General features: G+C 41.2%; 2 protein-coding genes across 2 annotated transcripts in view; both read right to left on the bottom strand.

The window, feature by feature from the left end:
• Positions 1–7,696: 7,696 nt before the first annotated feature.
• Positions 7,697–8,955, bottom strand: pou3f2b (POU class 3 homeobox 2b). The gene has a single exon (XM_030784634.1). The coding sequence runs from the start codon at positions 8,831–8,833 to the stop codon at positions 7,697–7,699; it is 1,137 nt and encodes a 378-aa protein (XP_030640494.1). The 5' UTR covers positions 8,834–8,955.
• Positions 8,956–14,943: 5,988 nt separating this feature from the next.
• Positions 14,944–24,367, bottom strand: part of LOC115821511 (neuroendocrine convertase 1-like) — a 106,269-nt gene continuing 96,845 nt past the window's right edge. Inside the window, exons 18-21 of the mRNA XM_030785332.1 lie at positions 20,487–20,619; positions 17,081–17,250; positions 15,356–15,547; positions 14,944–15,156 (exon numbers count right to left, since the gene is read on the bottom strand). Of these exons, the coding sequence (XP_030641192.1) occupies positions 14,944–15,156; positions 15,356–15,547; positions 17,081–17,250; positions 20,487–20,619 (708 nt within the window). The remainder of the gene's footprint in view (positions 15,157–15,355; positions 15,548–17,080; positions 17,251–20,486; positions 20,620–24,367) is intronic.

The raw sequence follows: 24,367 nt of genomic DNA, 5'->3' as shown, positions 1-24,367 counted from the left end.
GGCTTATTAAGATTTCAGCTGGAAGTGACATTAGCTTGTAGACTTAACTGCATTTTAATGAATTGTTTATGCCTGGTTTAATGATGTATATTGCAGGCTGGTAATATGGGGGCTCTAGACTGAAGAAGGATGCCGCCTGCGTTCATTTGGCGTTTGAAGTGTTTCTTTAACGATTCATCCGCCAATGCCACGACCGCAGTCAGAGAGAGCACGTGTCTCGCTCGGGCGTCCTTTCACCGTGCGGCTTCTAGTTATCTCAGTGTTCGAGTTTTGATGCCGTTCTGATCCTCAAGTAGTCGGAAGAGTCCGTCGATTACTTTTTGTTTGGAGCTGATGACCCGCCAAAGCCGGATGAGAGAAGAGGACACATGTTTTAGGGCCAACAGCAGCTGAACCACAGTTTCACATTTTCTTTGTTACAAAAGAATGGGACATTAGAGCCATAAACAGAACTGAGCCACGACGAGAGTGTTGTATGTAAGTGGATCTCTCTGTAAGATTAGCTCAAAATCACACATCCTTCAGTAACCAGACACCCCTCAGCTGATTTGAAGTTAAACTGAGTCAATTAATTTCAACACTCTCTCTCTCTCTCTCTCTCTCTCTCTCTTAGCATATAACAATGTAAATATATAACTTTCTGTTTAGTAATACAGTACAGTTCTCTCTTCCGGTTCTGAGTCCTTTAGTATCTTCTCCATTCTCCTCACGCTCCTCACTATCTGGTGAATGCTGTATCAACCCTCAGCACATAGTTCCTTGAACAAGTGCAGTTAATCAGTCCTGGAGGTGTGCTCACATAGTGCAACATGCTCTAATGAACTATTAATATTTCAATGAATGTATGATTGTTTTATCAGTTGAATGTTAGAACAGAACAGGGATGTTTACATATGCAAATTAGCAAATTAGCTCCATTTCCTCTACGCTATTTCGGTCACGTTCTTGATTTTTTTTTGAGCAGCAACAATTGTAATATTTCAAGCACTTTAAGATCATTCGTTTGCTAAAGATCAAACTTACACTGGTGTTCTTCCAGACCTGAGACACGCCAGATGTTTTAAATGGAAACTAACTTTTCCCAAAAATGGTCATGAAACTGATCACTGACTCTCGTTTTAAAGTCCATGCGTGAGTCTCAGACAATCAGACCCTGAGACACAAACAACCAAAGTCCAACTGAATGCAAGCAGATGATTACCAAGGATCATAACAGTGTTATATAACACCTCACACACACACACACACACACACACATCAGATTCCTCGTTCTCCACTACTTAAAAATTCATGACCACAGGCACTGAACATTCTGCGTCCTCCTGAGACACCAAACAAGGGCTTATTTTTTCTTCTTCCTCTTTGTCACTGTTTCTTTCGGTGTCCATAATAAGTCTGTGTTTACAAATAAAGTTGAGTAGTCCACTGTAACTGTTGTGTGCTGTCATATTCCACTTACCTACTCACTACCTGTTTCACCATCACTGTCTTGTTAATTACACGTCATACTGGAGTCCAGTATTCTGCTGCTGTTAAAAGTAGTTATTACAGGTGTATGTGTTATTAGGGACACTTACTATACAGCAGTTTCCTCTTTTTCCCTCGTGTATTGAAAACATCATTTGAAACATGAGTATGGACTGTGGATTTGTGAAATATGCTGATCTATGTATATGATATATTATTATATGAGAAGTGTGTGCCCTTCTTTTAACCATACTAAACGGCACTGTGGGTTCTTTGTGTCTGCAAAATGCCATGAGCTGCACTTACAAAGCATGGATATTAAATTTATAAAACTACGACAAACAACAAACATCTTATGAAAGCAAAGAAAAGTTTAAAACACTCCTCTAAAGGTCAGAGAACTTAAATCAGTGATTTACTTTATGTATTTTAAATGCTTGAGTGGAATATATTTTATTGAATGACTCTACACTTGGAATATTCTAGATGTCCATGGAGAAAGATGACTGACACTTCATAAACCATGAGCAATTAGCCTGAATAATTACACGCTGAAGGGGAGACAGGATTCACGCCAATGATTATTAAAGCTCACGCAAAGATATAATTAAACAATAACTTGTTTACAAATGAGCGCACCCAAACATTCATGTTTTAAAGTGTGTAGGGGTATAATTAGCTGTGATGTGTACTAATGTGCTTAAGAAACAACAACAGTGTTCTGTTTTTTTTTTTCTTTTTACGGATGAATCTATTCATGAAACCCCTGCATACTCTGTGTGTTCGGGTGTGTGTGTGTGTCTGTGTGTGTGTGTGTGTGAGAGAGAGAGAGAGAGAGAGAGAGAGAAGGGAGAAAATAGAGATAGACTGAAAAAGATGATCACACACAGAGTGAGTGTGGCATCAATACAGTCTATTGTGAAACTTAATGGTGTCTGGATCATGAGCTCCTGGACCTGAGTGAATTCGCTGAATTGATCCTTAAAAATAATCCTTTATCTGAGCGTTTGTGGATCACTGAAAATCAAATACCAGGAGGTCTAAAGCTGGGAAAATGTCCCTGTTTGACTTCAGGGCGAAAAGATTATTGGTATACATAAATCTTATATATATAAAAAAAATCCCCCACTGTATTTTCCATAAACCATAAACAGGCAACAACGACTCTGCTCTCTGATAAGATTTAAAATGAGTGCCTACCTTGAGTCTTAAGAGTCAGTGTGTTCTGAACCCGTAACAATCCTAACAACAATATTAGTTTTGGTGGAGTCAGCAGTAACTGAAATAGAATCGAATTGTCAAAATAGATCAAATGCTTGTCCGGCAGCAGAAATGAAAAATAAAAGACGAGAATATTTTATTAGAGTTAGAAATATACCAGCGTGTACTGGCAACGTTTCATGAACCTCAGATAAAGATGAAAAGTGAGTGAAAGGGAAAGTCCACTGGAATATAAACTTATTTTATTGCTTGTGTAATAACATAAAATAGGTTTTGATCTCTATTTGAACTTTATTATTAGTCTACTATTATTCTAATCTGTTAGTGGTTAAAATACAGCATAATTACTATTATTACATTGTAATTACTGTTTGTGTATTCTTGTTACTTACTTACACCCACCATTACGGTCAGTGTGCTGCTTAAGTATATTGACGACTCATAACAATTCAGAATGAGTTATTGAGTCCTTTACGTTATATTTGTGTAAAGAAATAGCAAATCCATTTTTCTTTGAAAGACTGGGGTCTGTGGATTATATTTTTTTTTTCGTTGAAGTGATAAAATTAATTCGGGCTACAACACAGAGAATTTTGCGACAAGGAAGTTTCATAAAATACAAGGTCCAGTCAATTACTTGGTTTGTTTGTTTGCTTGCTTATGTTGAGAATGGGCTATTTTTAACGCAAGCCCTGAATCTTACCATTAAATCACGTTCTGGAATAAGAGAGATTTTTGTAACGAATTAGACCTATTGCCTCTCGACTAGACACAAACGTTAACAGCTTTAAATTTCAGCGTGTAATTTATCGTTTAGATCGAACAAAACAAATCCATATTTCGCTAGGTGGCGCTGCAGGATTGAGTTGGACTCCACTGAGCACATCAACCTAAATTAAATCTCCTTCTCAATTCTAATGGGACATTTCAAGTTACCTAAATAAAGAGGGAAATGTAATTATCGAACCATGATATTAATTGCATTTGCAACTGAGCGAATGAAGCAAATGAAACAGAACTTTTTTCTAGGATTATAGCGCCGTCACATGTGAATTGTCGGAGTTGAGCGTCTGTATATCTAACAAAAGGGATGACGATTGTTGTGCTCTATATGAGAGACTGATAATAGGGCCTGATCTGCTTTCGTGAGAACAACCTTTTTGTCGACAGCTCAAAAGTAGGCTACTATCTGGCCTGTGTCGTTTCACAAAACTCGTGGCACAAAACTCGTCGCACAAACCTCGTCATTTCCATTGAACCTTACAGGCTTACGCTATGACACAGACTAACTGATGTTCGTTCTGCCAGTAACAGCCCAATAACCCTGAAACACACAAAGCCAGAATAACTCGGAAAAATAAAATGTTTCTCACCCCGCAATTAGTAATACCCTCTGCATTTGATGACAACGCGAGGATCAGCTAACGAAATTTGGGGTGCGTAACCTGAAAAGGCCTTCGGAAACCTTGACTACCAACTGAAGTATGGCAATGTGCCTGCTGATAAACTATTTTAAAAAGGCCCAAAAAGTTAATGTTTAATATTAAACCAATTTTGATCAAGCTAATAAACAATCAGTCGATAGACTATAGTCGTCATTAGCTTAGCTGTCTTCACGTGCACCATGTAATGCACACACGACGACCTCCGCTTCTAAGTTTTTTATTTTTGCTTTAACGCCTGATCTTGCGTAATCCATTTGAAAACGTATGAAATATAAAAATATATACATAAATATAAAATATTACCTGACCTATCATTGAAGTGGGTATATGTTTTCATATCGCCTAGCTACGTGCATTTTCTTGAAACACCTTATTCAGATCTAATCGTTACAGTGATAGCGGTTTATTTAGGATGAGCTGTTCCAAGGCAAACTCTACACTAGTATTTCTACTTAAATCATGGTACCTCGTCATAGGTATTTGATCAGCACAGGTTAAAATATTTTAATAATACATCTATCTCATGTTAATATAAATACTAGCGAATAGTTTTGCTTCCCTGCTTTAGCCTAAAAAACTACTTCTGTTTAATTGGTTTCCGTGATATAGAAACACTAAATTTTTAAGTACAAAGGTTAGGCTTTAAATGATACTGAGAGAGTCCATCCAGTTTCAGAGTGGGTCATTCTGCCAGTGATGTTAATGTTAAATACCAACTCCACTAGAGCATAGGCTCGAGCGAGGGCAGTTACGTGGATAGTGATTGAAAAGGATCGATCGTTTAGTCATATCGGTTCTCACGCCAAGCTCAGTGTACTGTCGATATTTTGGTCCAGCAGACCTGTTGAATTGCCAAAGACGTCCTGGGAATCGCACAGACTATAAGGCGCTTCGTCTGAAAAATGGCTTGTTTTGTTAAAAGACAATATTGTTTCCCTTTTTTCCCTTAATTTCCCGAGAAACGCGAATCCATAAGCCAGTGTTATATAGTTTGATAGAAATATATTTATCCTGTTGTCTTGGCTTATCTGGCTGTCAGATAATTTGTTTATACATAATCTGTTTATAGATTTTGTTTGTCGACCATATAAGGAATTGTGGTCACAATTTTCTGAGAGAGTAACCTGCACGTTGCTCTTCATTTGCTTCTCAGTAAATGCGCTAAAAACTCTTGAAATAAAATGAAAATAATCCCTGGTATTTTAAAATGTGCAAGATTTAATTTACGTATTAACCAGTAATAAAATATTACTTAAACATATGTCTATCACAATCTTTGCGCATTTTATTTTACCCACAAATTCATCCAGATCAAACAAAGTTTGATGGAGACTATGTGACAAAAAGCAAATTAAAACAACAAATAAATACACCCCACAGTTTGTATTTCAGTGAATTATAGGATAGTTTGATTCATTAAAGCTACAGCGGAAACACCCGGTACCATACCCTCGTTTTTGTTGTTTTCTTTTAAAGAAAAAGTAGCATTTGGCAGACAGATTCGAAATGATAAGAACATAAGTCCCTGGATTACGTATCTGCAAAACAAAACAAAATCAAACAACAGAACAGTGGTTAAATAATAATAATTATAATAATAATATCAAAAACCCCTTGCGGCCTAAGGAAAACATCGTATATACACAACGTGGTGCCGGTATATCTAATGGAGTAAAGGAGACAACACTTTCTCATCTTTCAATCTATGTTTTGTTCCTGCGTAAATCTTTTAAATGTTTATGTTTACATTTTTTAATAAATGTAAATATAATCACTGCATTACTCTCACATAAATGCAACAAAGGCTACTAAGGGACATGGATAAAAGCTTTTTGAAATGAGAATAAATTAGAGCTGTGATTAAATCACATTATTTTGCCACGATCATTCTCCCAGTAACGCAGAAAAAAACATGATGTCAAAAGTAAAACATGACTGAAAAATGGTTAAACCTATAATAATAATAATAATAATAATAATAATAATAATAATAATAACAATAATAATAATAATATCAGCCTTGTTCATTTCACATTCTTTTGATTTAAATGTAGCTAAATATAAAATGTTCTTAAAATAGCTAAAAGTGTAAAATAGCTAATGCACGAAGTCTAAATGAAAGCTATTTAGGTAGCACGCGGCATTTCCTTGCCATTTTTATATCAGTGATGTGTGATGCCATTTTCAGTAATTTTAGGAAGAAAAAAGACATTCAAATAATTGAATAATGACGGCCTGTTGTATTTGTTCAGTGAAGGTAATGTTCAAAAATTGTTTGAAATTGTTTACTATATACACTGAAATATATAGTAAAGTTAGAGCTTCGGGAAATGATAAAAAAAAAATCATAACATAAAAATGGCGGAAAAAGCAACTGAATGATACAGCAAAGAACAAGCAATAATTTCTGTTAAAAATTACTATAAATAAAAATATAATGTACTAGGCCTAATATAAAATCATGTCAAACCAACAATAAAAAAATAATCGAACAGCTAAAATCTGTTTTGCTTTTTAAAATCATTTAAAGAAAAGTGCCCCAGTGAGAAGGAAACGTAGCCATGTCTTTTCGAATTATACAATATTTACAACATAGTTCCATCCGCTATTGTTCAGTGGAACGATTGTGTGGTAATATTTCTAGCTCGAGGGAAATGCCAGGTTTCCGTCACCACGTAGCCCTTCCATGACCTGTCTGCAAGCTGCTGGCGCGTGGCGCGGAGCTTACTGTTGGCAGCCTTTTCTGGTTAGAACCGCGAGAATTGATATTACTGAGGAAAAAAGGGTGATATTTTTATCACTTTAATGAGATCCACTTCTTTGCGCCAAGTGCACAAAATCTGCCTGGAGTGACCTTGCAATATGCTTGTAACCTTAAGGGAATTTAACTTGCAGTGCTTTAATAATAATAATAATAATAATAATAATAATAATAATAATAATAATAATAAACAACTTGTTAAACCTCCTCAGAAAGGTCCTAGCTGAACGTCCCTAGATTACTGATTACTGGGAGTGGATGACTGGCACTCATGTCGCGCCTGGTTGAAGCGATGCTCAACCCCAGTCGCTCACAGCAGATGTAAAAAAATGGCGTTTATTTATCGAATGCAGTAGCACTCACTTTTCAGGTCGGACTCTAGTCCTGCACAAAAACAATGCAAGGATTATGCAGCTGTATGTGTACACTACAAAGTTGAGTATGTAAACAATTGCCTACAGAATCCCAAACGGTCACTTTTTAAAATGATATTTCCCTTTTTCGCAGTGTTTCTTTCAACAATAGGATTACAACCTTAAAACTGCGTCGCGTCACAGTGATGGGTAAAATTTTTCACAGACCATTTGTTCTGTTAGCTCTTGAGGAAAACCCACATTCCCTCTCTGTCGCTAATATTCGCTTTTTGGGGTGGTATTCACGACAGATCTTGTGTGCTCCCGCCTAAACATAATCAACGTAACACCTGCTATCGCTTTTGGATAGCTCCGTGCTCAACATGTCATTTTTGTTTTTTTCAAATAAAAAGCGAGAGTCAAAAAACAAACGATTGGTCCAAATTTGTTCATTGTACTGGTGTCTGGACCCCGTGACGTGGTGGTGTGTCTCCGTACACATCCTCGGTCCCCGGGAGCGGTCCGCCGGGAGGAGTCATCCGTTTCTCTTTCTGTCTTCTGTTACAAAACCAAACCCTTACAACCTCTTTTTCCAGTTGCAGACTGTCCGCTAGTGAAGTAATTTCCGACGCTGCTGGCTTTGGGCACTTCAGGAAATGGCTTTCCAAAGCCCCTTTGACGCTTACCTCGATAGAGGTCCGCTTTTTCCTCTTCCTCCCCTGAGCCGCGATCTTGTCCAAGCTAGTTGGGCTGCCAGAAGTGGAATCAGCTTCCTCCAACCACTTGTTCAACAAAGGCTTTAGCTTACACATGTTTTTGAAGCTGAGTTGTAGGGCCTCAAACCTGCATATTGTGGTCTGAGAAAACACATTTCCATACAGCGTTCCCAAAGCGAGTCCGACGTCAGCTTGCGTAAAACCCAGCTTGATTCTCCTCTGTTTGAACTGCTTAGCAAACTGCTCCAAGTCGTCCGAGGTCGGTGTATCCTCGTCCGAGTGATCGTGGTGACTCTGGTGTTGCTGGTGCTGGTGTTGAGACGGTTGATGGCCGTGATCGCTGAGGTGGGGGCTGTGATGGTCTTCGTGGGCATCCCTCAAACTGTGATGGTGTATCCCCTGACCGCTTCCTGGGATCAGGCCATTCACACTGAATCCGGGCTGTGAGTAAATGAGGCTCGGTCCGTTTGATGTTGCCATGCTCGGTATGTGAGCCGCCGTTGTTGTTCGCCATGCCCTTGCATCGTGATGATTACCATGCGGCTGGTGCACCAGGTGGGGTGGTCGCGACTGGTGCTGCAAATTGCTGGAATTGTGCATCTCGTCTCTGGCGCTTTGTACCGCTGGTTTGATGTCCTGTTCGCCAAGGGGACTGGACGACCAAGGAGCCCCTTCTCCGTGTGACAATGCCGTTATCCACTGGTGCGCGTGGCTGAGCGGGTGACTGTTGCTCTGCAGTGTGTAGTCACTCTGCAACAGGGTTTGCGCGTCCCTGTACGCCGTAGCCTGCTGCATGCTCCCGGGCTCCGAGTGCACAATGGATGCACTGGAGGTGAGGATATTGTAATGATTGGATGCTGTGGTCGCCATGACTCTCGGAGCCGGACTGATCGCTCTTATTAAAGGAACCTTGCATTTGACAGTTACTCTTTTGCCACAGGCGTCTCCCAGGCTCTCCGCCAAGTGGACGCAGCGGCGCGCACCTGAGCTCCGCCTCCGAGCAGCGGCTATTGGTTGGAATTGGATGATGGACGCGGTTTCTACGTGGAATCGTACTGTCATTGGATGCTTCAGGGTCTTAACAAACACTACCCCTCTCCTTCAGCAGAACTCGGAGTCCTGCGGTACCTCTGAAACGTGAGAGACTGAAGGGGACATGGAGAACCGAGCGTGGACAAGTTAAGGTCGTGATTTCAAATAAACTGCTGAAAATGAGTTTTTGTCTTTGTACCTGAATTTCCTAGTAGTCAGAAACATCATCAAAAGCTGTTTCGGATTAGATGTACAGTTAATACATATGCTCACACATTTCAGAAAACGAAAGAACGTTTTTTTGGGGGGGGATATTTTGAAGTAATGTTTAATCTTTAAATTGTGCAAAGTATGATAACCAGACACATGTTGCATTACTTCGTAAGATTTGTAATTAGAGTAACTAAACGTTAATAGAATTGTTGTGCTTTCGAATAACTACACTTGGGCACCGTAAAACGCTATCAACAACAATTTTTAATATGTGGAGAAGTTTAATTTAGTTGGATAGAATAAATGTGACGTTCATTGGTTATCTATAGTCCACGTTTAAGTGTAGACTTCAACTTTGTTAAGTTTGTTTAGGATTAATTTTCCTATGTCAAAAAAATCGATTTAATTATTTCTTATTTCATTGTTACATTTATGCGTGATGTTTGACTGGAAAAACTGAAACTTTATATCATTAACGGAAGATCTTATGAATTATATTGGTTACTAATAATAAAGCCAGCAAAAGGAAGGTGGGCCTATCCAACGACAGACTACACAAAACGTCACACGGAACCGTAGTTATGTTTTTGCTCAGGCCACACGCGGTTCAATACAGATTAGAGGTGACGTCATTGTTGTTGTATTGAAAACGACTGAGGCCTGCCTCTTTCTCTCTTTCTGGGTTTCTCTGTCTCGCTTTGAATGTATATAGCCTATGTGTTCACTAGTAGATAAAACTGCATCAAATAATACATTTACCCCCAACAATTAAGACAATCTCGTATTTTCGTCAGCGCCCTAAATAGTCAAAGACAATATTGTTATATCCCATTCCATCGACAGCGATTTGGTCAGGTCTTTAAAGCATTGTCTAATATATTACCAAACAAAATCTCACCAAAGAAAATCAGCTGCAATGGTGTTTTTACAACGTTAATTTGGCACTTACCAAACGATCCGTGATATTGTATACGCTTCGGTCCATTTGATACAGATTGCTACTAATTTTAGAGATGTTACTTAATTGACAACGACCATATAAAACCGTTATGTAATATATTCGCACACTTTCAACTTTTTAAAAGAGCCACAGATTGTTATCAGCTCAGTGCTCATGTCGTTAGAAAAGCAAAAGTGTTAAAACTGTATGTTGTATCTCAAATGGGCTGGACTATTAGACAACCAGTTGTACAAATTTTGCATTTTTTTCTCGTAACAAAACCAGCCGGTTAAACAAACAAGGTTGGCTAAAAATTGGACTTGGACTATTATAATATTTATTTTCACCATATAGATTTGTATAAGGAAGCTAATTGTAATGCAGATTTCTCAGCTAACAATCACATACTTTTTTTCTTTTTTTTAAAGTTGGTTTAAACTTAAGTTGTAGGCAGCGCAGGTGTCAAAAACCGGCCAGCTGCCGTCTCTTTACGGCTCTAAAAAGGATACGACATTGTCCAAAGAGGGGACATTTTTCTTGCACTACTGCTGGTTGCTATAGAGAGGGGTAAATTAAACAACGGCTCTCACGTCACAGCTACTTTCGCCCCCTCTTTTCCTAGGCTATATCTAAATGCCTTTTTACAGCAGCTTTCGGACAAGACAACAAAAGCTTGAGGGAGGAACGAGTGGGTGCGAGGCTAGGGGGAGGAGAGAGCGAGAGACAGAGAGAACAGCTGAACATTGGAATGATAGGGAGATTCTTAATACCTACAAATAGTTCTCATCCAAGTTTCTATCTGATGACACGCGCCACGAGGATTTCTCGGTTGTTTCTTATCTTGAAAAGACCTAAACATTAACAGAAAATCCCAGTTTTAAGTTTTTTTTTAAACGGTCATAGGGAGTTGGGTGTGTATACATGAATTTGCAACAAGTTTACATAAAAGTCATTAAAGCAGCTCGGTAGCCCACTTAGCACAAGTAGCCTGTTCAAGTTTAGATTTACAATAAAATACAGTAATATATGCTCTCTGTGTGAGAGCAGACAACATCGAACCAACGATTAAAAACATATACAGGTTGAGATACAAAAACAGATGACACAATTTCTTTGGAGATACTTCTAACACACTTTTAGGCTACGTCTTTATGTTGGGCACGTCATGACTAAATTGCATTAAGTACTGAAATATCACTATAGCTGTATGATACAAATGAATGTGATTTCAAAGGCTTGAAAATACAATAGCCTGTATTAAGATGAAGAAACGTTAATTGTATGCAGAACAGATGGGTGAGGAGAAGGAAAAGTTGAAATATCCGTTAAGTAGTCCAACGCAACATATCGAGGTAGGGGTTAAAGGGCATTGGAAAAAGTTTTGAGCTATGGTCAGGAAATTCATTCAGATAATAATGAACATCATTGTGGCGTAACACTGAAATCACCCAAATCAAAAGAACATTTGTGGCAATTAGGGCTGTAATTCAAAGAATTACTACATCGCCACAGAGGCTTAAATAGTCGTGTTGGGAGAAACCCAAAGCACATTACTTTAATGGTGTAATATGCAAACTATGGGTCGTTCAATTACATGGCTTAACAACGCATAAATGATGCGAGCCTTGTTATTTGGACTACGGGGTCTGTGGTAATTCATTCGGAAGGACTAGAGCGCTTTCACGTACAGTGAAATCTATTTCTGAGCTCCAGGAGCCGCTGCCAAACTACATTTAAGGGAATAAAAATTAATGACGGAGAATCTGAGCGTTAAATTAACAGTAATTATATGACCCGCATGCTGTAAAGATTCCATTTTTTATGGTCTAATTAGGTAACTGTCTCTCCATACATCAATGTATTTCCCTCTGCGGATTTTCACACAAGAACCCGGTCATGTTCTAATACTGATGAAAAAATAATTAATTGCATTTCATAAAGACACGCTTTAAATCATAACAAATCAAACTATGCGACTCCAGTTGTACTCATGGCTTCCCGCAGGCAAAAGTCCTGCAGATACGTACAGACGTTTGGAGTTAATGGTGGGACTGTATTTATTTCCAACACAACTGGTAAACAACATGTGCAGATTCACAACTACTCATGACAATATAGAGCATGCTGTGTTACCTTTTAAGGGTAATAGCGGAACGAAAGAGAGCCTACAATATGTGTGAGATATTCTGCAATCACATTGCATATGAAACTGAAATATATTAGAGATTTAATTTATTCCAAATGTATTCTAAATGATCTAGGAAAAATGTTCCAAACCTTTAAACGCACGATTTGATAAATAGCTGTCAGATTTCAGATCTTTGGTAAAACAAAACAAGAAACAAATAATAAACAATAGTTTATTTGAATAATTTGATCTTCTAATTTCATCTTGGACAACGTAACAAAACGCAATATACAGCGAGCTGACATGTGTGCCCTTCTTATGTATACGATTCAATAAAACTATTAATGAAAATGGACTAATCTGTTTCTGCAGATTCCCAAAAACTCTGAATCATAAAGAATTTGGGGGAAAATAAACCGCCAAAATGTATTTGAGTGTTTAGTTGGAAAAGGGGGAGGAGAACGCGGGAGCTGGTGCGCAAGTGCACGAGAGTTGGAAAGAGAGAGAGAGAGAGAGAGAGAGAGAAAGAGAGAGAGAGAGATTGTGAATGGCTTTGTCAGTGAGCCTCTTGGGGCATTGGGGGTTCGGGGTAGAGAGTGTACTCCTTCTCAGCCCTGGCCGATCAAGGCTTCCACTTTGAATCTAGTAATCCAATGCAATTAGGCGGCACAAAAGCATCGTTAAATCTGCCCCCTTTAAACTTGGCGACTGATTGTTTGTGTCTATTGTGGTGCGGGTGTATTCTTCTCCTATGATTGTGGATGAGGAGACCACCCCTCGCGAGCAGGGCGAAAAGGATAAGCACACAGTCTGCCGCATACACAACTAGATTACAGTGAGATCAAGTCCTTCGCTGACTACATTAAAACGCAAACTCTGTTCAGTGAAAAATTTGTCTAATTACAATGAAGGCGACTAAATTACAAAGTACATGCCGTTAATCAAAATTAATAGAATTTATGATTTACTACTCAAACATAAATAGAGGACCAGTTTTATAGGTTTGTTGTAATAGATTGCTACTTGGTCAGAGGTGCGCCAGATACCAGTGGTTGCTAGTGCAGCTTTTTTATTCCTTTACTAAAATACACTTTTTTTGGTAAGTTTTCATGTTCCTCTAAATGTGGAGGTAAACAAGTAGGCCTACACCTTCTCCAACAAATCAGGTGTTTGGTGTTGTAGCATCTGATTCTGGCTGTTTGCTCCAGCATCCTTTTCTGTTAACAGACAGAAAGTTTAGCGCAGACTTGCCTGAAAAAAAAGAAAGAAAGAAAAAAGGGAAACTAGCACCGCTGCACCTCCAACTCCTTTACAACAGATTAACGCTCTAACGCAAAACGCTGTCATGCATCCTGCAATAATACTAATCCATAACACGTAGTATTATTTTAACGTAGTCTCAGCACGTAACACTGGCATAAATTATCCAATTCTTTTGTTTCATTGTTGTTTTCCTCCCGACACACCTACCACCAAAGGCCTACCACAGATCTGGTTAAGCGTGGGCTAAATGGTCTCGCAGTCAGTAAGGCTCTTCAGACACAACCGGCAGGAGAGATGGAATGGGAGGGAATATGGATATCAGAGTTATCCTAATTGCGGGTCGAAAAACCTCCTTCTTCTCTGCATAGAGACGTGAGAGAGTCGGTAGTCCCATCGCTCATGTGCGGCTCGATTAGCCCCACGTGTCTCGTTCTTCATATGTGGAAGCTGAGCAGATGGTCGGAGACGCATCGTGTTACGAAGCTGCGGCGGTATGTAACTCGGTTCTAATTGAAACATCAATATTGTAGCATCGATATGGCAGCGCATACTCCGCCGCGAAACAAGAGTAAACCAAAGTAAAGATAAAATAGTCTATGTGTGACATTTACTTTTTTACAAACGCATTAAAATAGATGGAAAATAATGTTTTGCTTTCCGTGCCCCTTAAGTTCAGTACACTTGATATGATCACGTTCGAATCCCACAATACCCTGTCAGATACGTCCAAAATATAAATCCACCAAGCGAGACACTGAGCCTTTGACCCATCCATAAATCACCTGGTACTGGGGCCCCTATTTGACCCAGCACACCAGCTTGTTTTCAGGTAATAGTTCCTTGCCACTTCCCTTAACCTACTGGACCTGGTTAAGCTGTTTCATAACATGAACTCTAACCCTTTAAAGCCCAAAGTCAAATGACCAGAGTAGGTTCAAGGGAATTTTCTCGGAGTGGCCTAAGAAAAAGTTTAAAAATACCACCTACTCTACTAAGATCATTTATTTTGCACCTCCACACATGATTTCATTCAGAGAAACGTTGCATGTTAGTTAATTTATTTTTTAATTTAGTTTTATTCGTTTTTTCAATGATCCATTTGTTCCTTGTTTAGGACATCGTGATTAGGCAGCACAAAATGTGCAGAGCTGTGGATGAGGAATATGTCATGTTACAGAAATATTTTACAGTGCGGGGAAAAAAAAAAAGAGTTTAAATTTTAAAAAAAAGAAGTGTTTTACAAAGCATGAGGCATGGGGGGGGGGGGGTGGGGGGCATTTCTGAGGTCTTGCGGACTCCCGTTTTAAAACCAAGTGTTTGTATGGTACCGAGGGCATAAACATTGGTTTACTCTTCACGCCACTATTCTCTGTGCCAGCTGTTTGCCCTTTGTGCCCGTCCTGCCTACTTCCCTCCGTTCCTCTGAATCAGGTCTTTGAGGCGCCCCATCTCCCTGATATCCATAGCAACCAGATGAAGAAGATGGGCCTTGTTTTGTGAGGAAGACCGAGCGTTTTGGCTTGCGTGACCACGGAGTTTATGCATGAGTGAAGGCCCAAAGTTCACACCTCGCGCTGCCTTTAAGACATTCTTCAACGCCTCATCAACTTGCTGAACCTGAAAAAACGTAAATGAGTAAACTGGTAAATTAGACCCCACAAAAACGCAAATGTATCTACAAAGACAAACCTATGAGGGGTGAATACCCAAAATAAGCAAATAAAGCAGCATCTCTTTTTCACACACACACACCACACACACACACACACACACACACACACACACAAACACACACACGCATTCATTGAGATGTTACCTTGTAAGAATGCTTCTTTGCCTCAGGTGACTGGCTGTTAGTCATTGCCTTATACAGAAGCCAGTTAGCTTTCACTCTGTCTCTGATAATGTTCCAGAGCGTTTTCAGGTAAGACCTGAATTCGATCCCACTGGTGTCATCCATATCCTGTGACTTAAAGGATTGAGTTGGGTGATTCACCAATTTGGAGTCCTGGTATGAAGAGGACAAAGTGTATATTGAAATCAAAAGTTTGATAAGTTTTTATTGACGGGTTTGAACAAGGGAAATTTCAGGTGTTTTCCTCATAACCAAATCTTCATTGTTATTCAAGTCACAGTTTAGCAATTCAACTAAAAGCATAAAATGCATAGGTCACCCAACACTTTTGTCTTTCTCAAATGGACTGGCAAGAAAACAAACACAAACACACATGAGCACACGTACACCCACCCACTCACACACACAAACACATGCACACACACATAGATAAAAAAGGCAACTCTAACAAAAAAGAAATAGGTAACTGTACTGCATAGCTCTTTTCTCTTTGCTTAACGTAGAAGCCAGACTTCTCTTCCAAGAGAACTTGCCCAAGTATAAGAATAAACTCAAAAAATGCTGTGCAGCAGGTGTCCCTAAAATTTTTAATTTGGAGTCACCTTATGTCCCCTATCGCCACCCCAGGACTGTAAAGGTCCCCTCCCATAATGCCTGTTCCAAACAAAGGACATCATTTGTAGGTCATGTCTTTTTCTGAGTCTTTTCCTCAGTTCTGTATACCAATCCGATACAGCTCAAGGAAAAAAAAAAAAAAAAAAGTATGAGCTCTAAGCCAGGACTGGGGTTGGAAGGTCTGTTTGCCTCTCCGTCAAGCATCGATTTATCCTTCTCTCCAATTTATTTCTTCTCCACGCTCCTGCAATCCATACGCATCTGCCTCTGGGGGGGAACAACCAGGGGAGAGGCTCCGTCTTTCCAGAGCCCAGCAGCCTGCTAACGCAGCCTAACCCCCAATAAAACCTCTCCTCAAACATAAACCAATATGTACCTTACACCCTAGCACTCTGCTCATCGCCTAGAGCACTCCTGATGCCACACCACGCCAAATGTGTCTGTGTACAACGTGCGCGCCAACGCGCAGTTAACATTATCACTGCGTATCTTGCGTAAAACGTACCGGCGTGAGATTCACGCAGCAGGCCTATTATTTTATCTCACGACAAAAAATAAAGCTTGAAAAAGGCACAAAAATGATTTTACAGCGTAAAGGGACGCTATCAACATGGCTAAATTCCAAACAGAAAATGTGAGACATAATTTGTGGTTTGCCATTCGAACGGGAAGGTTCTAATGAAGAATTTCAATCGTGCGACACGGAATAGAGGATTCGGGAAGAATCGGTTCCAACCGATGCTGTTCTAGAATGTCTAAATATCTCCAAATGCTCCATTTGAGTTGTCTGACAGGTCCGCTGCCCTGGTGAAAGATATAGAGATATAACCTGGTCAAAGTTTCACTAGCTGTATGCTGCCAGGCTTAGCTGAATCCAGAATTGAAATAATATTACAGCAAGACTCTCCATCATTCTTCTGCTAGTTCCCTGCAAGACTCCTGGCACGTCCCAACACCTGAAATTGATCAATGCCGATTTGTCCAGGGGAAATTGAAATCCATAGGAAATTAGGCGGTACCAATGATTTATTGGAATACTAAATCATTCGGGTGTGATCCATGCTGTCGTACCTTCTGTCGGCGCGGGGCCGGAATGTCGTCAGCGCTGACCTTCCTCCGGCTTTCCAGATCATAGGCCCATCGGAGGAGTTCTTGTGTGGGAGAACTTCCCCCTGGATTCACCTTGTCATCTGGGATTGGGTGAAGTGTCCCCATGGAGACCAAATACTTCAGCGGTCCTTCTGAGGAAGCAAAGGAAGAAAAGGAAAAGGAAGAGAGAGAGAGAGAGAGAGAGAGGGAGAAAAGAGAGGGATATGGTGAGTGATAAAGCAAGAGTTGAGCGACAGGGGTGTTTGGTAATCTTTTTGTGTGTGTGTGTGTGTGTGTGTGTGTGTGTGTGTGTGACAGAGACAGAGAACGTAGATAGTGACACAGATATTTATTTGTGTACGCAAGTTAAAAAAAAAAAACATAGCAAAATGAGGACTCAGACAGAATGTGTATTAGAAGATGTGAGACAAGAGCAAGACAGCGGAGGAGAGGAAAAGAGAGAAAGAAAGGAAGAAAGGAAGAAAGAAAGAAGGAAAAAAAAAGACTCAGCATAAACTCAAACTAAAGAATAGGTTGCAGATTCCAGAGACCCACCATTCTATTCTCACTTGTTTTGTCCAGACTTAATTGGGTTTCTTTCTTTCTTTTACTTTTTCTTTTTCTCTTTTTTTTGAGCCAGAGTGTGGAAAAAAACAAGACAACAAACCTCCAAATCTGGTGGAGGCAGCGTCTAATGGAGAGGGTGTAATTGTGAATGGAAGCATTCATCTAGAGCCGCGTCTGGTAAATTGCACCAGACAATGCGAGCGTGAGGATGCTCAGATCGCCGGTGCTTAGAGACGTAGGGGTAATTGCTCCTCCACGGAGACGGAGTGAAACGAAAGGAGAAAAAGGAGAAAGGGAGTAGAAGAGGAGAAGAACGGCGGAGTAGAAGAGGAAGGAAAAGCGTAAACAGGGCAGGAGGAGAAAAAAAAAAAAAGAAAAAAAAGGAGAAACGTGGAAGGAGAGGAGAGACTGAGAGAAAAAGAAAGAGAGAGAAAGAGAGGAAGACTCAGTTGTGTGCGTGTGTGTGTGTGTTTATGCTGAGGGGTTGAGGTAATGGAGTGGGGGAGTGAGTATTAAACACAGTGAAATAGGTTCCTACCACTGCACCATACACACACACACACACACACACACAAAAGAAATTGACCCTATAACCACAGATGCTTCCTGGGAACTTGTAAAGAAATGTAGCAACACATGCAGTCTGAGAATATTCCAACCACCGAACATTTATCAACTAAACACAAACATGCAAGTTGAGAAAGATGCACAGGCGCACATACTGGAAAGATTTCACACGCGCGCCATATACATACAGAGACGAAGAAAAACATCAACAACAACAAAAACAAACAAAAAAAAAGGACATTTCCCAGTCACAGACAAAACACACCTGTCAACATAACAGCGGTCTCACCAGAGAGAAACATCAGGGAACAGCAATTCAATTAAACACGTTGTTCGGTTTAAATTACAGCAACATAATCACAGCAATTCACCTTCGGTTAGAACAAAAAACCACAAAACAAAACAAAACAAAACAAGAAAAAAAAAAAACAACCCATAGTGGGTGAGACTCAGCAAGAAATGCAAAAAGCCATGGCAGGAACCAGAGGAAAACAGTAAATATCAGTTTTGTTCAGGAATAACAACACCTTCTCATTAAGTCTGTTTTGACTACGAGGGTTTTAGACTCCGTAACACTGAACCGCTGGGTTCCGGGGTCACGGGGGCTGTGACCTCAGGAGGGCGGTTAGGTCAAGTTGAGTGTTAGATGTGAACGGTGATGTACGTCTAGTCACGTGTGTGTACTTCTGAGTTTGGATGATGTGTAGAGTGTGTGTGAGTTGGGCTGGGCTTGTATGGATGAGATATACACTGTGAGTGTGTTAGTGAATGATGTGTTTACAATGAGTTGTTATGCCGTTTGTTCTTTGAAACCTATGGGGTCTACCACACACTCCTGCAAGTTAATCAACATATGATACAAAGCTGGGGACATTTTAGAACTGTGAGAACTTCTTAAATTTGCGGAGACGTTTAGGGGCCGGAGAGGGTTAATTTGAACGCTCCTCAAACAAAAATCTGCCCATCATTGCTAAAACTAAAAGTGCTTAAATGTTTTTTGGTTATGGTTATTGTTAGCGATAGGGACATGAATTTATTGATACAGGGACCTGGACGTCAATAAAAAGTCCTCATTACTACTGCTAATTAAAATATGTGTGTGTGAGTAAGAGTGTGCGTGTGTGCGTGTGTGTGTGAGAGAGCGAGAGAGAGATGGAGAGAGAACTGGTAGCAGATGGAGGAGCAGTGTGAACTGTGGCTCGTGTGGTATTCTGTGAGCTAAAGGGGATTGGGGTGTGTGTGTGTGGGGGGGGGGGGGGGGGGGGGCTGGAGCAGGGGAACGTGTCTGTCGCACTGAAACCCACACCGTCTTAATACAGGCCTCCAGCCAGCATGGCTAACCAGACAGCAGAAGACACGGTGCAGCCAACACACACACCGCTGACATGAGACGCCTAGGGTCTGCAGGGGTCAGCCTGTAATTACACACAAGACTCCCATTGGTGACCGCTAGGCTGACGAAGCCTGGAGCACTGGCTACTGTTATCACACACGCACGCACACACACACACACACACACACACACACACAATCGCAGAGCACTCCCACCAAGTGCCAGACAAACACACACGCACACACACATAACCACAGAGCACTGCCACCAAGTGCCAGGCAAACACACACACACACACACAGAGGGAGAGAGGGAGAAAGGGGGAAAGAGAGAGAGAGAGAGAGAGAGAGAGTGAGAGAGAGCAAGAGAGAGAGAGAGAGAGCCCCGGCCTACCTACTGCTAGCCTGCAGAGTCCTGACTAGTGCCTATATGAGTTGGAGTGGTTGGATTATCATTATTAGCTGTTTCACACTGTGAATGAGCTATTGTCAAGGCAGGTAGGAGTGGACTGACTCAACCGAGTTCTGCCTATACAGCAATATATAAAAACCATTATGTCAAAACATTAGCATAAAAACAACTATATTTACTTATGTGTGTGTGTGTGTGTGCACATCGCCCTTCCACATAACACAGAATGAGATATATACACAACCTCGTGAGGTAAATTTTGTACCTCAGCAAAGCTAGGGGATGCCTTCACCCTCACAGTCATAGATCTCTTGGTAACAAACTTGCCCTCAGTGTTTTGCATTCTGTAAAGAGTCAAGGCATAAAAAAACCCCAAAAAACAAAAACAAACAAACAAACAAAAAAACAACCCAGTCAAATGAGCTGTGCTGTTAACTCTGCTTTTCTGTTTGAGCACATGTGGTTAAACGTACGAGTCAGTTGGGGAGTTGTGTGTTTGCGGTTCAGTACCATGTGGAGTTCTGTGGGCTTTGTAGGTTCCGTACAGTGTAAGAACAATGTCCAGTACTGCTACTGCTGCCTCTTTCTCTTCTCCTCTTCCTCCTCGTTCGCACTCTGTCACCATCCCTTTGTTGTCCGTCACCTACATCACGGAACGACCACACACACACACACACACACACACACACACACACACACACACAAAGTGACACACATAGCAAACCTCCACAGAGCAAAGAACAACAAAAAAAAACAAAACAAAAAAAAAGCCACCCAATTCCACAGTTCTGCAATGCAGGCTTGAGAATGTTCTAGCAGTTTTTTTTTTCCCCCCCAGCACTGCCTTGAGAACAGGAGCCGCTCATAGCCAGCCACAGCTGAGTCGTGTATCGATTTGTTGTTGGTAAATAAACTGTTGGACATCACAGATAGATCAATAGCCGGCTTTCCAGCAGCACGAGGGCAGACTCTGCTCTGAGAACTCTTCATGTCCTTACGGAGCAAATGTGGATGAACGCTGGGCGAAATGAGGATTTTGACATAATTTTTAATCTCAACCTCATATGCTCCACTTAACAAATAAATAATCACCGTTGACCTTCGCTCTTTCGACTATATTTTATGCTTTATTTTTTCTTTCTGTATAGCAGAAAGGTTCTCTGACATTGCAAAACATAAATAAATAAATAAAAATACAACGTTAATGTGAATATTTTCAGATGTGTTTTAGGTAGATTTAACTTTAGTTCACATTGAAAATGTATTGCAGAGTCATCTAAATTCACACTGAATCTGTATTACACAGTAATTTCAGTTTACACCGAAACTATTTCACATTTATTTCAATTCATTTCTTTCACAGCCAAATTCAAGAAAGAGAAAGACAAAGAAAAAAAAAAGACAGAGGTGAAACCAGGGAAGAAAGGTACAAACAGGGGGTTGCAGGAGCTTGGAGAGTAAAAGGATTTCATAAATAGGGACAAATATATATTCAGGAAGAGGGGAAAGAAAAGAGAGCGAGAGAGAGAGATTACGGGAGATGGATGGTTGTACAGAGAGAGTGTAAGATTAGGAGAGGGAGAGATTGTAGGAGATAGATGAAAGGAGAGAGAGAGAGAGAGAGAGAGAGAGAAAGGAGAGAGAGGAGTAAGATATTAAGAGAAGGAGAGTGAGTGAGGGAGAGAAAGCGAAAGAGGAGAGATAGAGGGTGAAGAGAGAGAGAGAGAGAGAGAGAGAGAGAGAGAGAGAGAGCGTGCCAGCAGATCTCTTGCTGGGTGTACATATGTATAGCAGCAGGAGATGAGCAGTGTGGATGACTCTGGCACTGGCTGAACCCCAGTCTCACTGCTTCCTCCACTGCATCAATCATTCACAACAGGGCCACGCCATAGCTTGCCGAGAGCGCTAGAGAAGACCCCCTCCCCACAGGGAGTGAACCCCCCCCCCCCCCACCCACCCCCCACACTCCCAAAACTAGCATCCTACTCAATGCTGCCAACAGTCACACTGTGCCACTGTCACACTCAGCTTCTTTAAAACACATACACACACACACACGCGCACTCCAACACATACACACACACACATGTACACACACGCACACGCACACACACACGCACTCCAACACATACACACACACACACACACGCACTCCAACACATACACACACACACACGTACACACACGCACATGCACACACGCACACACACACACACACGTACACACACACACACACACACACACACGGCTACACACAAATATCCACACTGGGCTGTTTGGATCGCTTGATCTCCCCAAACTCATTAAACATGGAAATATATGCAAATGCATGCACCTCTAGAAATCCACCTTGGGCCAGTGTGTGTGTGTGTGTGTGTGTGTGTATCCATAAGTATGTCTATGTGAAGTGTGAAACTGTGTTTTTGTATGTATGCATGAAGAAAGAGTGTGTGCATGTGTGACTGTGTGAGTGTGTGTGTGTGTGTGTGTGTGCATGAAGATATTTTGCCTAAAAAGAGAGAGGAGACCCTCTTCTCCACACACTGCAGATCTTATGGGTATTTCTCTGGCTCCACTGGGGAGGTGGGTGTTTGTGTCTTTCTGTGTGTTTGAACAGAGAGATCCACCGGTGACACTGAATGTGCCGTTTTTGTGTAAATACATAATCTGTCACTCATTGCAAAGACCATGTGGGCTCACACCCTCCAGGCCCCCCCTCCCCCCACCCCCACGCCCCCCCTCACGCCCCCCCTCCCAGTTACCGCATCTTTCCGCCCCGAACGACACGCCTTGAAAATCCGTCGAGTCTTCCCAGGATTCCGTGTAATGACGGCGGGATCCTAAAGCACGGAGGAGAAGATCCGCGTCCTTCGGGGGCGGAGCTCAGGGCGGCACAGGTGGGGTCCAGCAGGGGGTGCGCCGCTCTGACAGAGATATCCGCTGAGGTCTTGCTTACTGAACACATTAGAGCTGAACAAGGAGAAGGGCCAACCACTTGTGCGGTTGGGCGTACCTCACATCATCATAACTGTAAACCCAGAGAGAGGGTGTAAGATTGAGGGCAATGAGCGAGGTTTTTGTTTTTGTTTGTTTTTTTACAATCAACTATTGCACTGTCACTCATCCAAGACACGCAGTAACACACTCCTCATCTATAGCCTCTTCCCTATAATGACTGACACGGTCGATTTATCCACGCACACACACACACACACACTCACACATACACACATAGATAAAGCAGTCCTTTGCTTGTGTATCAGCTCTGTTTGGAGCAGACGTAGCAGTAGTCCGGATCCTTCCGTCCCTCCTGCGTCCATTTTTTCGCTTGCCCACAGCAATCTCCTTCCACTGCAGCAGGAAGGTCACGCCTCCCAGCCTTTAACTTCTCTTCCAATTCAATCCACCTCTTTCATTGGGCTCCTGCTCTCTGACAATTGTCATCATGACGAATCAATAAAAGACCCAGAGCCCAGTGATCTGCTGGCCAAAGCCCTGCTGTCCTTGAGTAAAAAGCACTGCCTCTGCTGACAGAGATGAGTTTAAAGCCCCCCCCCCCCCCCCCCCCCCACACACACACCCTCCCCAGACATGCTCCCACTCTCAACCTCCGGTTCTGAAGTGAGTTTAGTTTGTTTTTTTCCCCTGTACTCAAGTTATGGAACACTTGAAGTGTTTGGCTGGTACTGTGTATGATGAAATATGTTTTTTTCTTTACATAAACAAAGTATATAGCTTATGTATTGAATTAATTTTGCTTGTTATTCCATTTCAGGTGTTTGTCTATGAATTGGTTGGTTAGGTCTGGTTAGGTCTGATACTCTCTGTGTTAATAACAGTGTTGAGTTCTGATTCCCTCTGTGTTAATGACAGTGTTAAGGTCTCATTCTCTCTGTGTTAATGACTATGGTATGTTGTGATTCTCCCAGTGCTATTCACTATGTCGAGTTCTGATTCTCTCTGTGTTAATGACTGTGCTGTGTTCTGATTCCCTCTGTGTTAATGACAGTGTTTAGGTCTCATTCTCTCTGTGTTAATGACTATGGTATGTTGTGATTCTCCCAGTGCTATTCACTATGTTGAGTTCTGATTCTCTCTGTGTTAATGACTGTGCTGTGTTCTGATTCCCTCTGTGTCAATGACAGTGTTAAGGTCTCATTCTCTCTGTGTTAATGACTATGGTATGTTGTGATTCTCCCAGTGCTATTCACTATGTTGAGTTCTGATTCTCTCTGTGTTAATGACTGCACTGTGTTCTTATTCACTCTGTGTTAATGGCTGTGCTGTGTTCTGATTTTCCAAGCATTATTGACATTGTTGAGTTTTGTTTCTTTTTGTTAACAGCAGTGGGGACTTGTAATTCTATCTGTGTTGATAGCAGGGTTGACTTT

This window comes from Chanos chanos, chromosome 9 (assembly GCF_902362185.1).
Source record: "Chanos chanos chromosome 9, fChaCha1.1, whole genome shotgun sequence".
NCBI classification, from domain to species: domain Eukaryota; kingdom Metazoa; phylum Chordata; class Actinopteri; order Gonorynchiformes; family Chanidae; genus Chanos; species Chanos chanos.
This window is presented reverse-complemented; position numbering and strand designations above follow the sequence as displayed.